The 14935-nt window shown below is 49.8% G+C and overlaps 1 protein-coding gene across 5 annotated transcripts in view; it reads right to left on the bottom strand.

Moving 5' to 3' along the window:
* Positions 1–14935, bottom strand: part of Slc28a1 (solute carrier family 28 member 1) — a 41573-nt gene that overhangs the window by 14683 nt on the left and 11955 nt on the right. For 3 of the 5 annotated variants that reach the window (XM_039111025.2, NM_053863.1, XM_063264885.1), the window contains 4 exon segments: positions 14578–14691; positions 12278–12355; positions 4498–4578; positions 587–667 (listed from right to left, as the gene is read on the bottom strand). In XM_039111025.2, coding sequence (XP_038966953.1) covers positions 587–667; positions 4498–4578; positions 12278–12355; positions 14578–14691 — 354 coding nt within the window. 5 annotated transcript variants of the gene reach the window in all.

Raw genomic sequence — 14935 nt, 5'->3', positions numbered from 1 at the left:
CACCGCCCTACCCCACCCTGTGTGTTGGCACTCATCACACCCAGGCACCTCCCGCTCGGTGCTTATAACCTGAGACAGAAAGAAACCTCATTTTCCAATGGAAGCAAACAGAAGCTAGGGAGAGGAAGAAAGCAGGATCTTCTAATGAGCCCAGGGGTTATCAAGCCTAATCAAGGAAAAAACGAAGAAATAAATGAAAGAAAGAGAGCGAGAGAGAGAGAGAGAGAGAGAGCGAGAGAGAGAGAGGGAAAGAAAGAAAGAAAGAAAGAAAGAAAGAAAGAAAGAAAGAAAGAAAGAAAGACAACCAACTAAATGTGTCTTTACTTATCCCTGCAGGACCTTGGCAAACCATTCACAGCTCCCTAGCCTCAGTTTCCCACTTGGCCTGTAAGCGTTTAAGCCTCGTTAGAAGTGATGGAGGTGCCAGAGAGACCACATCTGGGTTTGGGTGACAGAGACAGGACAGGAAGCACCCCTGGGCAGTAGCTTTCCTTCTGTGAGCCTGGGGACAGGTTAAATGGCTTCTCTCTTGAATGAAATCGGACTCCCGCCTGCTTCCAGTCTTTTGGGTGGCTGCAGTACCTACCTGGCTCACAAAGATGTTTCCCGCCACACTCAGTGTCTCGGTGGCTGAGGTGCCCATGGTGACCTGCATCAACCAGGCAATCTGGAAAAAACCAGAGTACTCATGAGTGGACATTAGCAAGAGTCAGAAAGAGTTGGGGGTGAAGGTACCTTAGAAGTCTTCCAGCCCCGGGGCTCTGCAGTGGGTTGAATGGCCTCTTCAAAACTCATGTTGAAATGTAATTACCATTGGAGCAGTATTGAGGTGATCAGGGGGACTGGGGAGGTGGCTCAGCATTGAGGTTTGGTCTGTTGCTATGTATTGCTAAATTCCGCAAGAGAATTCTTACCTTTAAAAGCTTTTGTTGTGCAAACCTTGTTCCTTGATTTAAAACTATTGGTTAAATAAAATTGCTACAGCCAATTACTGGAGGAATTAGAGGTAGGTAGGTTTGAGTTACCTGGTTGGGGGTGGAGGAGAACTGAGGAGGAGAAGGAGGAAGAATTCGAGGAGAGAAGAAAGCCTCCATGAGGGGAGATGGACCATGAACACATTACCAAGTATCTGGGGTACACTGGTAGGGTGGTAGCCAGGCCAGCAGTTAGAAGAGTAGATTGGGGGTAACCCCCCGTGATCGTCAAAGCCAAATAAAAGAACCATAGTCAGAGTCTCGTTTATTTGTAAGCTAGTCAGGGATAAGTGTAAATTGGTTGTACTACAGCTCAGCCACTCAGGTAGAGTCCCAGGAGCGATGTTAAAGCATCCACATGTAATCCCAGAGCTGGAGAGATAGAGACAGGAAGGCTCCCTGGGGCTTGCTAGCTAGCCAACCTACCCGAACCAGTGAGCTCCAGGTTCAGAGAGAGAGCCTATCTCAGAACATGAGGTGGAGGGTCAGCAAACTAGGTAGGACATTTGTTGCCAAGCCTGATGACTTAGTTTGATCCCCAGGACCCACACAGTGGGAAGAGAACTGACTCCTGCAAGCTGTCCTCTGACTACTACACAGTCTGTGGCATGCATGCATATATGCATAATTGTATGGAATTGTTTGTTTTATGTGTATGTGTGTGCAGGAGCCTGGGCCTTAGAGAAAAAGGGAACAGATCCCCTGGAGCTGGAGTTTCAGGGAGTTACAAGCTGCTAAGGTAAATAATGGGAACCTAACTAGGTCTTCTGCAAGGGTGGGACATATTCTTAACTGCTGCTGAGTCAACAACAACAACCCTGTTAGCTGGGCACAGTGGCACACATTTTTTTTTTTTTTTTTGGTTCTTTTTTTCAGAGCTGGGGACCGAACCCAGGGCCTTGCACTTCCTAGGTAAGCACTCTACCACTGAGCTAAATCCCCAGCCCCACACATTTTTAATTCCAGCATTCAGGAGGCAAAAGCAAGCAGAGTCTGTGAGTTCAAAGTCGGCCTGGTCTACACAGTGAGTTCCAGGACAACCAGGACTACAAAATAAGACCCTGTCTCCAAAAAAGAAAAAGAAAAAAAAAAAAAGTCATTCACCATAATGCAGCCTACAGAGTGGGGAAAGATCTTAACCAACCCTATTTCAGACAGAGGACTGGTATCTAAAATATATAAGAACTCAAGAAACTAGACACCGACAAACCAAATAACCCACCTTAAAACGAGGCCCAGTGCTAGAGAATTCTCAACATAGGCATCTCTAATGGCTGAGAGGCATTTAATGAAATGTTCAACATCCTTAGCTATCAGGGAAATGCAAATTAAAGTGAGATTCTACCTTACACCTCGCAGAATGGCTACCAGGGGGCTGGAAGAGAGAAGGGAGCTTGATGGGGGCATCTCTGGGACGAGCCAGAGGCCTGGTAGGAGGGGGAGGTCCTGGGAGTCTATGGGGGTGACGCCAGCTGAGACTCTTAGCTGCTGGAGATAGAGAGGCTGAGTGGCCACCTCCTGTAACTAGGTAGGACATCCAGTGGAGAGGGGGACACCAATCCACCCACAAAACCTTCAACCCAAAATTTGTTCTCCTACTAGATGATGTGCAGGGACAAAGATGAAGCAGAAACTGAGGGAATGGCCAACCAATGACTGCACAACTCAAGACCCAGCCCATGGGAGAGAACCAACCCCTGTTATGCTTGCAGACAAGAGTCTGCACAACTGTCTTCTGAGAGGCTTCATCTGGCAACTGATGGAAACAGATGCAGACACTCACAGCCAATTATTAGGCAGAGCTCAGGGAGTCTTGTGGAAGAGTGGGGGATTGGATTGAGGGAGCCAGAGAGGCAAAGAATACCACAAGACCTACAGAGTCAGTAACCTGGGCTCATGGAGGATCACAGAGAGTGAACGACCAATCAAAGAGCATGCAGGGGCTGGATCTGGACTCCTACACATTTGTAGCAGATGTGCAGCTGGGTCCTCATGTGGGTGCCCTAACAACTGGAACAGGGGCTGTCTCTGACTCTGTTGCCCACCTTTGGATCCCTTTCCCCTAAGTGTACTGTCTGTTTGGGCCTCAGTGGGAGAGGATGTGCCTAGTCCTGCTGGGACTGGATAACTCAGGGTGGAGTGGTACCCAAGAGGGACTTCTCCTCTGAGGTAAAAGGTAGAGTATAGTTGGGGGAGGGACTTGGAAGGGTGGGTCTTGGAGGAGAGGAGGGAGGGGGCTTTGATAAAATGAATAAATATGTAAATTAATGAAAAAATTAATTCACCATAATGTCTAGCCTAGTTTTCCTCAGTTACTTAACTAGAGACTTCTTTTCCAAGTAACATTTGGTAGCACGCCAGGGTCTAGAGTTCAGTGGAAAAGGCTTTGGGACATACTGTACTAGAGAGTTCTTCTCTGGAATGTTTCTGTGCTGCTGCCTCCTCTCAGCCTTCCTCGGCTAGCCTTCCTTCACAAGCATTGGGAATTGGCCTTCCCTCCTACCTTCCTCTGGTCCATCCTTCTCTATCCCTCCAGCCTGGCTGTGGAGGATGCAGATTCATTCCTTCCTGCTTATAGCACCATTTATCCAAGCCCGTGGTTGAACACATGCTCCAAATCCAGGGGCAGTCACCTCTTTTGGATTCTGCAAGTTAACATAACTGAAGGTCACTTTTTATTCTTGCTGCTGTCCAAAGGTGCTGACTTACTCTGAGCGCTGTTGGCTAAAACCTCAGAATCTTTTGCCAGGTCTGATGCTTTTAAATGCTGTCTGATGCCAACTCCTACATCCTAGTCAGATGCAGATTTTATAAACCTAAGCACTGTTGGGCTGACAGATGACTCAGCAGTAAAGGTGTTCAGTGCCAAGCCTGACAACCTGAGTTTAGTCCCCAGGTATCGCATGGCAGAGGGAGAAAACCAGCTCCTGCAAGATATCTTCTAACCTCCACATGTGCATCCTGGCATACATGCATGCACACACGTGCATGTGCACACACAATAAACAAACCAACAAGTGAACAAACAAACAAAAAGACCAAACGAATAGTCCTTATAAAGTGAGCATATTTATACCAGCTAAGTCTGGCCTATCTGGCCTGGTGTTATAATCTCTCTGGATCATTTTTGTATAATTTTCCCCCTAAATCTTGTGTTCCTCCCATAGAAGGAACCCCCAACTCTCCCTCCCATAGAAGCAGCATTAGATTTTATGCCTTTTTCCCATAGTGTTAGGACAAGAGAACTTCTGAAGGGATGTTTGATTAGCAATAGATTTGGAGAGAATGTTAAGTGTGAGAAGAGAGCATTCTGGGAAGGCGTGGACTTCAGGAGCAAGAGACTCTAGGAGGGTATGCGCCCTGGGAGCAGAGGATTCTGGGAAGGCAAGGATCCAGAAAGCAAGAAATTCTAGGGTAGGGAGGTAGACTTTGAGTCATGGGACTCTGGGAAAGCATGGACACTGGAAAGCTGTACCTGGGAGCTGGTGACTTGAAGGAAACACAGCCAGGCCTGAGGACTCACCTTCAGGATCACCCACTGCATGAGGCCCAGATAGTACAGAACAGACATGACGCAGCTGAAGAAGATGATGATGGGCAAAACCTGCCGGGAAACAGGGTCTTGGGTTAGAGGTGCGGCAGGGCCAGGAGACAGCCCACTCCTCCAAAGCCTTCTCTCGGAGATCTGCCTGGTGCAGGGAGAAGCTCTGAGGTCTGTGTAAGAATCCTAGGTGATCCCCAACACAAGTTCGTGCTGAGCTGTGAGAGGGCCTGCCTTTCACCTCCACCACGAGGAGAAATCCTTAGGTTTTCATGAAGGCTAAAGGAGCCGGCTCAGGTCCAACACACTCCCGGACTCTCCTACTTCCACATATGCTCAGTTCTGCTCTATGACTCTGGCCTGGTTGGGCTCCATGGGCCCGAATGAGGGGACCCTCCTTCATGTGGCTTTCTGCTTCTGTTCAGGGCCCTCAGGCTTGGAGCAGACATATCCCAGCCCTGCAATTAGCAGCTTATCTTATCACCCTGTTTCCTTTTCAATCATGCTAGGACCTTCATATCAATTTCTTCTCTTCCGCATCCACAGCCCGCCCCAGGGCTTTCTTGTTTTAATTCTATGTATATGGAAGATCATGGTGCGAGCGCACAAGTACAGGTGCTGGCAGAAGCCAAAAGAGGGCATCGCATGCTCTGGAGCTGGAATTACTGGTGGTCGAGATGAACCACCTGACACAGGTCCTGGGAACCAAACTGGGGTCCTCTGCAAGTGCAGTGTCTGCTCTTCGCTGCTGAGCCATCTCTCCTGCCCCAACTGCAGCTCATTTGTGGTAGCAGAACTTGCATGTCTTTTGACTGAGGGCTGGTTGAGTAGCCCACAGCATGGCCACCCATGGTGAGCTAAATGTCAGGAAAGGAAAACAAGACAGCTCTTGGAGTCTCTTGAGAAGCTTGCACCCACGTCTTGAGTGTATGGTGCTTTCCTGAGCCCTTCTCGCTCCTCCCTGCTCGTGCTGAAAATAAAAATAGGAAATAGAAAAGGAGGAAGGTGCTCCCTGTGGGGACATGAGAAACAGGCTGTCAGGTGAGAAGGGAGAGCCCGGTCAAGGGCATGGTCTGTGTTATTATGTGAGGGAAAGGCGGGAAGTTTGTGTGGCCATCATTCGAAGGGCTTGCGAGTGACCAGTGACAGCAGGCATCTGAAGTGAGTGACTGAGGGCCAGGGTGTGGGGGATTTGTGCCTCTTAGGTTCTTCTTCCCATTGGAGTGTTTATCCTGCCTGTGTAGTTCTTTTGGAATAGTTCAAAAGTCTGGAAGGATTGCTAAGACTATGGGAATTCTCTTTCATTAAAAAGTGGGAAGGTGGGGCTGGGGATTTAGCTCAGCGGTAGAGCGCTTGCCTAGCAAGTGCAAGGCCCTGGGTTCAATCCCCAGCTCCAAAAAAAAGAAAAGAAAAAAAAAAAAGTAGGAAGGATGGGCTGGAAGGACAGCTCAGTGGTTAAGAGCACCAACTGCTCTTCCAGAGGTCCTGAGTTCAATTCCCAGCAACCACATGGTGGCTCACAACCATCTGTAATGGGATTCAATGCCCTCTTCTGGTTGTCTGAAGTCAGCTACAGTGGGCTCACATTAAACAAAAATAAATAAACAAATAAATAAATAAACCTTTTTTTTTTAAGTGTGAAAGTTGGGCCAGGTGGTGGTGGTGCACACCTTTAATCCCAGCACTTAGGAGGCAGAGGTAGGCAGATCTCTGTGAGTTTGAGGCCAGCCAGGTCTGAGAAACCCTGTCTGGAAAAAAACCAACCAAACAAACAACCCAAAAATCGGGGAAAGCTGGGATATTAAAACATCAGGAAAGGGAGCTAGCTTGATGGCTCAGCCTATAGGAGTGCTTGCCACCAACCTGGCCACCTGAGTTTCATCCCTGGGACCCACAAGGTAGAAGAGGGAATGAACTCATTGTTTTCTGACTTTAACACTGGTGCTATCATGTTGTGCCTGCACTCTCACACTTACACAGACACACAGACACTGAATTCATCTTTGTAAAACGGAACAGAAGGCATTACTCCCAAACACTTATACCCTGTGTGCCAGAGCTGTGGGGAATCTGGTTTTCTCTCTTCCTTCCTTCCTTCCTTCCTTCCTTCCTTCCTTCCTTCCTTCCTTCCTTCTTTCCTTTTCTTAATTTCCGACTTTCCCGTCAGTTCCCCTACTTTTTCTTTCTTTTTATTTTGTGTGTGCTGAGGATCCGCCCCAGATCTTTATGCATGTTCTGCACACACCCACTACACACACAGTCTGTGTCCCCCGTTCCCGTAACATTTCTCAAGGAGGGAGCAAAGCAGGGGCGAGCCTTGGAATCATGTATTTAGTTTTGAACTTGGTGGGTATGGGAGGACCACGGAATCTCCAAGTGGAATGCCCCACTGGATAAGAGGGTCCAGGGCTCAGAGGGAACTCTGGATGGTGACTGGATTTGGAACTTGGTCCGTAAGAAATGCAGTTGAAGGGGTTGGGGATCTAGCTCAGTGGTAGAGCGCTTGCCTAGCAAGCACAAGGCCCTGGGTTCGGTCCCCAGCTCCGGAAAAAAAAAAAAAAAAAACAACAACAAACCAAGAAATGCAGTTGAGGCCTTTGAGATAGCTCAGCAGGTAAAGGCTTGCTACCAAGCCTGATGACCCGAGATCGACCCTTGAGAGACCCACAGAGTAGGACAGAAGCAGCTCTCACAAGTTGTCCTCTCACTTCGACATATACACTGTGTCACACACATCGTACCTCCCAACATATACCCAGTAAATAAACTAATTAAAAGAAAAAAAAGATGATGAGGTCCAGCTGAAGGAATGGAGCAAACACTACTCACAGAGACAGGAGAATAAGGTCTAGGAGACTCAGCTCACCAGTCAGAACAGCCAAAAGGAGAGGGACAGAGACCAGTCAGGCACAGCAAGTCATCTATCCATGCGGGAGCCTCAGCATTTTGGCAAGAAAAGTCTTGAGACAGACTATGACCCTCAGAAAGAAACCTAGCTAGATAAGATCAGTGTCAGAGGAGGGTCGTGGCTGCCGACCAGAAGCCAAGTAACATTGAGAGGGAGCAAGAGACCCAGAGATGGGGGTTGGGGATTTAGCTCAGTGGTAGAGCGCTTGCCTAGGAAGCACAAGGCCCTGGGTTCGGGCCCCAGCTCCGGAAAAAAAAGAAAAAGGAAAAAAAAAAAAAAAGAGAGACCCAGAGATGGCACAGACAGGCAGCACTTCCGGGAGGCCGAGCTGGCAGGGAGAGCCAAAGGGCAGGAGCTGGTTATTTGTGTTTTGAAAAGGGAGTCTCGCACAATCTCTCAGAACAAAATCTGCTCCCATGGCCCACCTGCGGGGATGAGAAAGAGAAGGGTGTGGCTGGGTTCCCCTTCCCAACCAACACACAGGCCTTCTCTAGACTTGTTCCACTTCACACCTATTGCTGTGGCTTGCCTGCTGCTGGGGACATTCATGACAGGAAACACAGGTACGGGATCCAGAAACTCCATTCCTGCCTTATAACTCCTTGCTAATGTTTGTAGCTGGAACTACTCCCAGCCACAGGTGGTGACATCATTCTGCTCTCCCAGAAGCCAGATGTGAGTCCCGTCAGCTGGTGCGGTTGACTATATGAGGGACTCTGGGGCACGGGCTGGCTACCGCCCCAGGTTGAGGCTAGGAAGACATGGCCAGGGTGCCAGAGTGGGCATCAGAAGACTGTTCTAACTATAGGTGGAGGCTGTTGGTGAGAGGGAAGCTGCATTTGGTGTGAAGTAGTGAGTGGTGACAGGGGAAAGGGAAACAGAAGAGAAGGGAGGGGGTCTCTTGATGACTCAGTGCTAAAGCATTTGCCTAGCACGTGAGGCCCAGAGTCACAGAACCCTACAGAAGAGAAGAAAAGCACAAAGGAAAATAAGAAGAAGAGAGAGGAAGAGGGGGAGGGGGGAGGCAGGCAGGCTCCAGTTTTCTAAGGTGGGGTGTGTAATAACGTCCCTGTCTGATCTCGAAGCCCAGGAACTACCTTAGGACCTCCAGTGCCTTGGATGGTAGACAAGCAGCATGTGGAACTCAGGACCATGTTACTGAGGAAGGACTGTTAACTCCTATTAGGTGCCTGGAAGGAAGTCCTACTGTGTGCCAGATACTCATTGATATGTGGTGGCTCATTGATCCTCAAGGCAACTGAGGTGGCTGTAACTATCTCCCCTTAACTAATGGGTACACTGAGGCTCTGAGGTGTGGGCCACCCATCCAAAGCCACATAGCTGAGAATGAGCAGAGGCTCCTCAGATGCCAGGAGGGTTGCCAACGTTCTGTATGGCTGAGGCAGGTGCCCTGGAGAAAGCTTGAGTCTCTGCATTCAGGGCAGCACATGGGTGTCCCTGCTATGGGCTGAATCTTCCAGATTCACACGATAAAACCAAAGCCCGATGGCAGACTAAGGAGGTGAAGCCCTCATGAATGGGGTCAGTTCCCCTTATACAAGAGGCCCGGAGAGCTCCCTCTGTCCTCATCAGAAGATGACCATGGGGCACTCTGGTTTCCCTCCCAGCTTCTAGAACATTAAGGAGTGGGTTCCTGATGTATGTGAGCCAGCATGCCTATAGTTTTTAATCACAGCATCCCAGACTCTGAGGGCCCCAGAGTCTCCACTGCACCCTGGAACTACTTCATCCTGCCTGGAAGTCAGACCTATCCAAACTGGCTCTCTCTCCTCAGCCACCCCAGTCCTTCCTCCCGGCCTTCCCTCTCAGTCTCTGCTCTTTCTCACCCCACCTCTGAAAAGAGAACTGTTTACCTGAGGGGATTAAGGTCTGCCTGAGGCAGGTATCCCCAAACTCTCTGGAGATAAAAGGTTTTTTTTCACCTTTGGGGCTCCTCACGGGGAGCAGTTGAGCACTGCTTAGCTGAGTAGGTGGGGCCTGTGCCAGAGGCTGGAGTCATTCGCTGTGAGAGGCGGAGGGAGTGTGATCTAGGGTTAGCCAGCCCCAGCAAGAAAGCAGGAGCTAGGGGTAGGAGGATGGGGGTACAGGGGGGTCGGGTGGAAAGTTACTAGAAGTGAGATGGAGCCAAAGCAGGGGTGGGGATGGGTGGGAGAGTGACTAAGCAACCAGTTACAGCCAGGAGGAGGCGGACACCACATGGACTGTGCAGAGCTCTGGGCCAAGGAGAAGCAGAGGACTAAAAACGTCCCAGGGTGATTCTACTTCCTGGAGAAAAGATCATTTGGACTGGGTCCCAGCAGGAGACAGCCTAGGTTCTAAAAATCTGCGGGAGCTCAGGGAAAACTTCCTAGCATGGACACTGGCCAGAGACTAGTGCTAGAGTCTGAGAGACACCGGAAGAGCCTTAAGTTCAACTCAGTACCCAACAGAGCCACCCTACTTTGAGGCAAGTCTCAGTATTGAAAGAGAGGTGCGCGCGCGTGTGCGTGTGCGTGTGTGTGTGTGTGTGTGTGTGTGTGTGTAGTGTGTAGTGTGTATATGCAGTGTGTGTATGTGGTGTGTGTGTACTGTGTGTGTATGTGGTATGTGTGTGTGTGTGTATATGGTGTGTGTATAGTGTGCATATGCAATGTGTATGTGGTGTGTGTGTGTAATGTGTGATGTGTGTGTGAGTGTGGTGTGTGTATGTATGTGTGAGTGTGTGTAAATGTGTGTGCGGTATGTGTATATGTAGTGTGTATGTAGTGTGTGGTGTGTGTGTGTGGTGTGTGCAGTGTGTGATGTATATGATGTGTGGGTGAGTGTATGTATGAGTGTGTGAGTGTGTGTGTGTGGTGTGTGCAGTGCATGTGTATATAGTGTGTGTGCAGTGTTTGATGTGTATGGTATGTGTGTGTGTGTGTGTGTATGTGTGTGTGTGAGTGTGTGTTTATGTGCCTTGCTAAGGCTGCCATTGGCTTACACTCTGAGATCTCCCTGCTTCTGCTTCCCTATCGATCTCTGGGATCAGAGATTTGCATCACCACTGCTGTCCTGCTAATGGATATATTTCTAAGGGTTGCTTCCATTCAATCAATAATTCATCCCCATGGCCCCAACTTTCACATCAGACAAGAGCTCGGTTGCTCCCGTTGTTGGATGCAGGGTGACTGGCTCGAGCATGGTCATATTATCTAATGCAGCCCAATCAGAACTCTGCCAGGACTTGTCTGACTACAAAAGAGAGTTGTCCCATGCTAGCCGACACTGTAAGCATGAACATCTGGTGTTGATGGGGTAAACATGGTGTGAGGGAGAAAGCTGACCCTGAAGGCTAAGCAAGGGGATATGAGGCTGCAGCTGGTCTGGGGCCTGTTTCTGGCCTTTGCCGGCTCCACCTGACCTCTAGTGTATGAGCCAAGAAGTCCCCTCCTCCCTGCACTAGGTGCAAGTGAGTTTCTGCCATTCTCAACTGTCCCAAAGAATATAACCTCTTATAAGCCAGAAGGAAAACAAATGATCTGAGACCCAGAGCCTCTTGCTGCCTAAGAAAAGGGCTCTAATGTAGGGGCACAGAAACTAAAAAACGAAAACTTTGGACAGGCCAGATCTTCAAGGGGTCGCTGCCACAATTGGCACTGAGCTCTAAGAAAAACTGGTAAGAGGTCAGAGTTCATGCCAGAAGCATGGGCTGGACTTCACTTGACTCTAAGGGAGCCCAGAAGTCTATGACAGAAGCTGGAAGCCCCCTGGGTCCATTATCCCCAGCTGAGTTGAAAGGCTCTGGGGACAGTGACCAGAGTAAGAATTAAAGAAACTCAGGGCTGGGGATTTAGCTCAGTGGTAGAGCGCTTACCTAGGAAGTGTAAGGCCCCAGCTCCGGGAAAAAAAAGAAAAAAAAAAAAAGAATTAAAGAAACTCCAGAACCTACCAACATTGCCTGTGCAGCACCCCCAGGCTTTAGTGGTCTAGACCGGAACCATGATTCATCTCCTTGTTACTTTGGCACCAGAGGCAAAACACTGAAGTCAGGCTGCCACTCTCTCTGCCTGGCTTTCAGAAATGCAGTTAGGTCTGGAGTGCGCTTCCGGGTCTCTAAACAGGCCGCAAAGCTGGCTACACTAAAGGGGGAACTAAAGTACTAAAGTCCTTACCTACCACGGTATTTCAGAGGCTTGACCAGGTTACCGGAGGGAGAAGAAAAATAATCATAGCTCCATCCAGAACAGCCAAAGAGGCAGGGGGCGGTGGGACACATCAGCAGCATCTCCAGATAAACGGCTCTGTTTTAAACTCTGGCTGGGCTCTACGGAGTCTTTCAAACAGAACGGCGGCTTTACCCTTAATGTCTCCTATATTTACATGACTGTTGATGTAGTGTTGAGCAAGCAGAGGGAGAGAGGGAGAAGAAAGAGGAGAGGAAAGAGGAAAGACGCACCAGAGTTAGAGTCTGTGGAGGTTGACTGTGTAAAGAGGGAGCCTGATAGGAAACGGTATTTATGGATCCAGTGTCTCTGCTGCAGTTAGGAGCTAAGGCCTCCTCAGGGGCTGTCTCTCAGCACCCCTTACTCCCGTCACTTCTTGCTCTCAGTCTTCTAGCAGCTGTGTCACATGGTGACTCATCCATAAGAAAAATAATTCAGAAACAGCGAATTTCCCCACATTTTACCAAACACCATCCAACAAACAGGCTGCTGGGTCTTTCCTGGCCCCAAGCTGTGACTTCATTAGCATCCTAGGGAGGAGTCAGTGCCCACAGGCGCCCTCACACCTGAGCTCACCTCCTCCCCGCTCAGCCGGCTCCCACAGCTGGGACCTGAGCAGCAAGTGCCAAGCCTTGCTGGAGCAACTGACCTGAAAGGCAAAGACATCCTTCACCAGAGCCTCTCCGAAGACGAAGCTGGAGCCTGCCTCGGTGTAACTCAGGAAGACCTGGAGGGAACACAGATACAGGGGCTAGGGAAGAGGATGGGAGCCATGGCCAGAAACCCAGGCTGGGGTGAGTAAGAGCTTCAGCCCAGCACCGGCGGGAGAAGGATGCCAAGGCTGCAGGTCTTCCTGTCTCAAGAGGTACCTCAGAAACATGGTCCCTGTGTGCACCCTCCAACCTGTGTGCATGAAGTTAACGAGACAAAAAGTCAAAATGGTATCTTTATCATAGTGAGTTTGTGCTAACCTGAACTACACCAGATACTATCAAAAAACAAAACAAAACAACAACAACAAAACAAGCAAACAAAAACCAGACGTATAACTTAAAGAGCTAGGAGTAGCAGCTCATGCCTGTAATCTCAGTTGGGAGACTGAGACAGGGGGATTGCCAGGTGTTCAAGGCAAAATCTATAGCTTTAAAAAAAAAAAAAAAGCCTGGTGTGGTGGCAGGTGCTTATAACCCCAGTGCTGGGGAGGTGACACAGGTGGATCCCCCAGGATCTCTGGTCAGCCATCCAACTCGGCAAGCTCTAGGCCAGTGAGAGACGATGAAAAGAAAGTGGACGATGCTTGATGAAGAATGCCTAAGATTATCTTCTGACCTTTATGTACATGTATACATGAGATACATACACGCCATGAAAACATATATGAGCATGCACATGTGCACCCAATCTAAGCCAGGCCGACTCCCAGAGTTTTTGAGTGGAATGACACAGAATGATAAAAACAAGATGACGTAAGCCAGGCACGACAGCACGTGCTTTTAATCCCAGTGCTTGGAAGGCAGAGGCAGGCAGATCTTTGTGAATTTGAGGCCAACCTGGTCTACATAATGAGATCCAGACCAGCAATGGATACATAATGAGAGCCTTGGGACCGTGAAAGGCAGCCTGGTTCCTGTTTGAGCTAAGACTAGACAGCCTGGTGACCCTGAAGGGACAGTAGGTGTTCCGCATGACTCCCGGGGAACCAGGCCTGTCACTAACTGCAGCCCTCCATAGATTTGTGGTCATCAGTCACATAAGGGCAATGCCCTAGGCCCCTCCACAGGTTAGAGGAAGTGACCACAGGTCATGTAGGCTCAAGACAGATCTCCATTATAATAAGGTGCCTAAAGGCCTGGGGGCTTAGCCAATGAACACCCCTTCCCAGACACTCCTCCCTGCAAAAGGTATTTAATCTCAGGCCCACCCTGAGAAGTGGAGTATGGTTTTACACATCCACTTTCTGCCATGACAATAAATGCCTTAAAACCATGGACTGCCTCTTTTCTTCAGGATCTGCCATGGGGAGCCATGAAGAAGGCCTTTGCCTACAGAGCCGCCCTAATCTCCTGTAGAAGGCCTCCCTGAGCTCCCAGCCACAGCAGCCAAGCCAAACCAAGGTCAGCCTGCCACGGTCAAGCCAAGGACTATCCCCGCAGGACCAGCTGGAGCCCCACTCTTTTCCCCTTTGGGCTAGATCCAGCCCAAGGGGCCCCACTCCATTCTCAGCCCTTCCATGGTTCCCAGTGGTACCTGGATGCCCAAGAGCCTGAGAACCAGATGGCCCCAGCCTCCTTGCAGGCCCAGGGCACCCTGGAGCCAGTTCCAGCTGTGTCCTCAGGACCTCAGACTGCACTTCCCCATCCCTGGAGCCATATCCCGTGACTTCCCTACAGCTCAACACCTACCCAGAGTAAGCATGGTCAAATTTCCCTAGTCCTGGCTCCCCAAGGGGCTGAGCCCTGTGGCGGAGTGGACAGGGGACCTCACAACCCCACAAAGAGCCTGTCTGAAAAATAAGCAGCTGAAAAAGAGAAGGAAGAAACAGACTCAAGTATGACTTCAATAAATGTTTCTAAATTCACATGCCAAGTGGATAATTTTTGGAGGTTTCTGTTGTTAGCAATTTAAACTCATTTACATCCCAAGCCACTGGAAAGCACAGCAGGTCACATGACCTGGCATCTGCATACCTAAGAACCTCACCATCTAGGAACCCACTCCATCACCAGACCCAGCCTCTGAAAGGACAAGAGTGATGGGAGTAGGGGTGGAGGTGGGAGTGTTCCATGGGCTTGTGGCCCCAGCAAGCCCCTGGCCAGGCCCCTATTCTCACCCCAGATATGGGGCCCTAGTCTCTCTGGCCCCAAACCATCTCTGTGACCTCCACGTCTACCTTCCCTGAATCAAGTGGCCTCTCCCCAATTCCCCAGAAGCAGGGCCCAACATACACACCTGGATCTGATCCCCTAGCCACTGGAATGCAATGAACCCTGGTTCTGTTCTGATGACGAAGAGCCCAAGCACAAACTGCAGCCCAAGGCCCCAGGACACAGCTCGCCATGACACCTGCCAGCCAACAGAAAGGTCCTAGTGAGTTTAGCAGCTTGGGGGGATCCACAGGTCCACTGCAAGGTATGGAATGGGGGAGTGGGGCGCAGGAAGGACACAATGAGCTTTGTCCTGCCTGTAGCAGTCTCGGTCTAGCCTAGCACTAGGCCTGCTGCCGACAGTTACACGGAATTCAGACTAGGCCAGGCTCTTGGCAGGTGAAGCAGTGAACAGTACAGTATTCTGCGGGCTGGCATGCAGC

This window comes from Rattus norvegicus, chromosome 1 (assembly GCF_036323735.1).
Source record: "Rattus norvegicus strain BN/NHsdMcwi chromosome 1, GRCr8, whole genome shotgun sequence".
NCBI lineage: Eukaryota > Metazoa > Chordata > Mammalia > Rodentia > Muridae > Rattus > Rattus norvegicus.
Note: the sequence above shows the minus strand (reverse complement) of the source record. Positions and strands in the feature narration are given on the sequence as shown.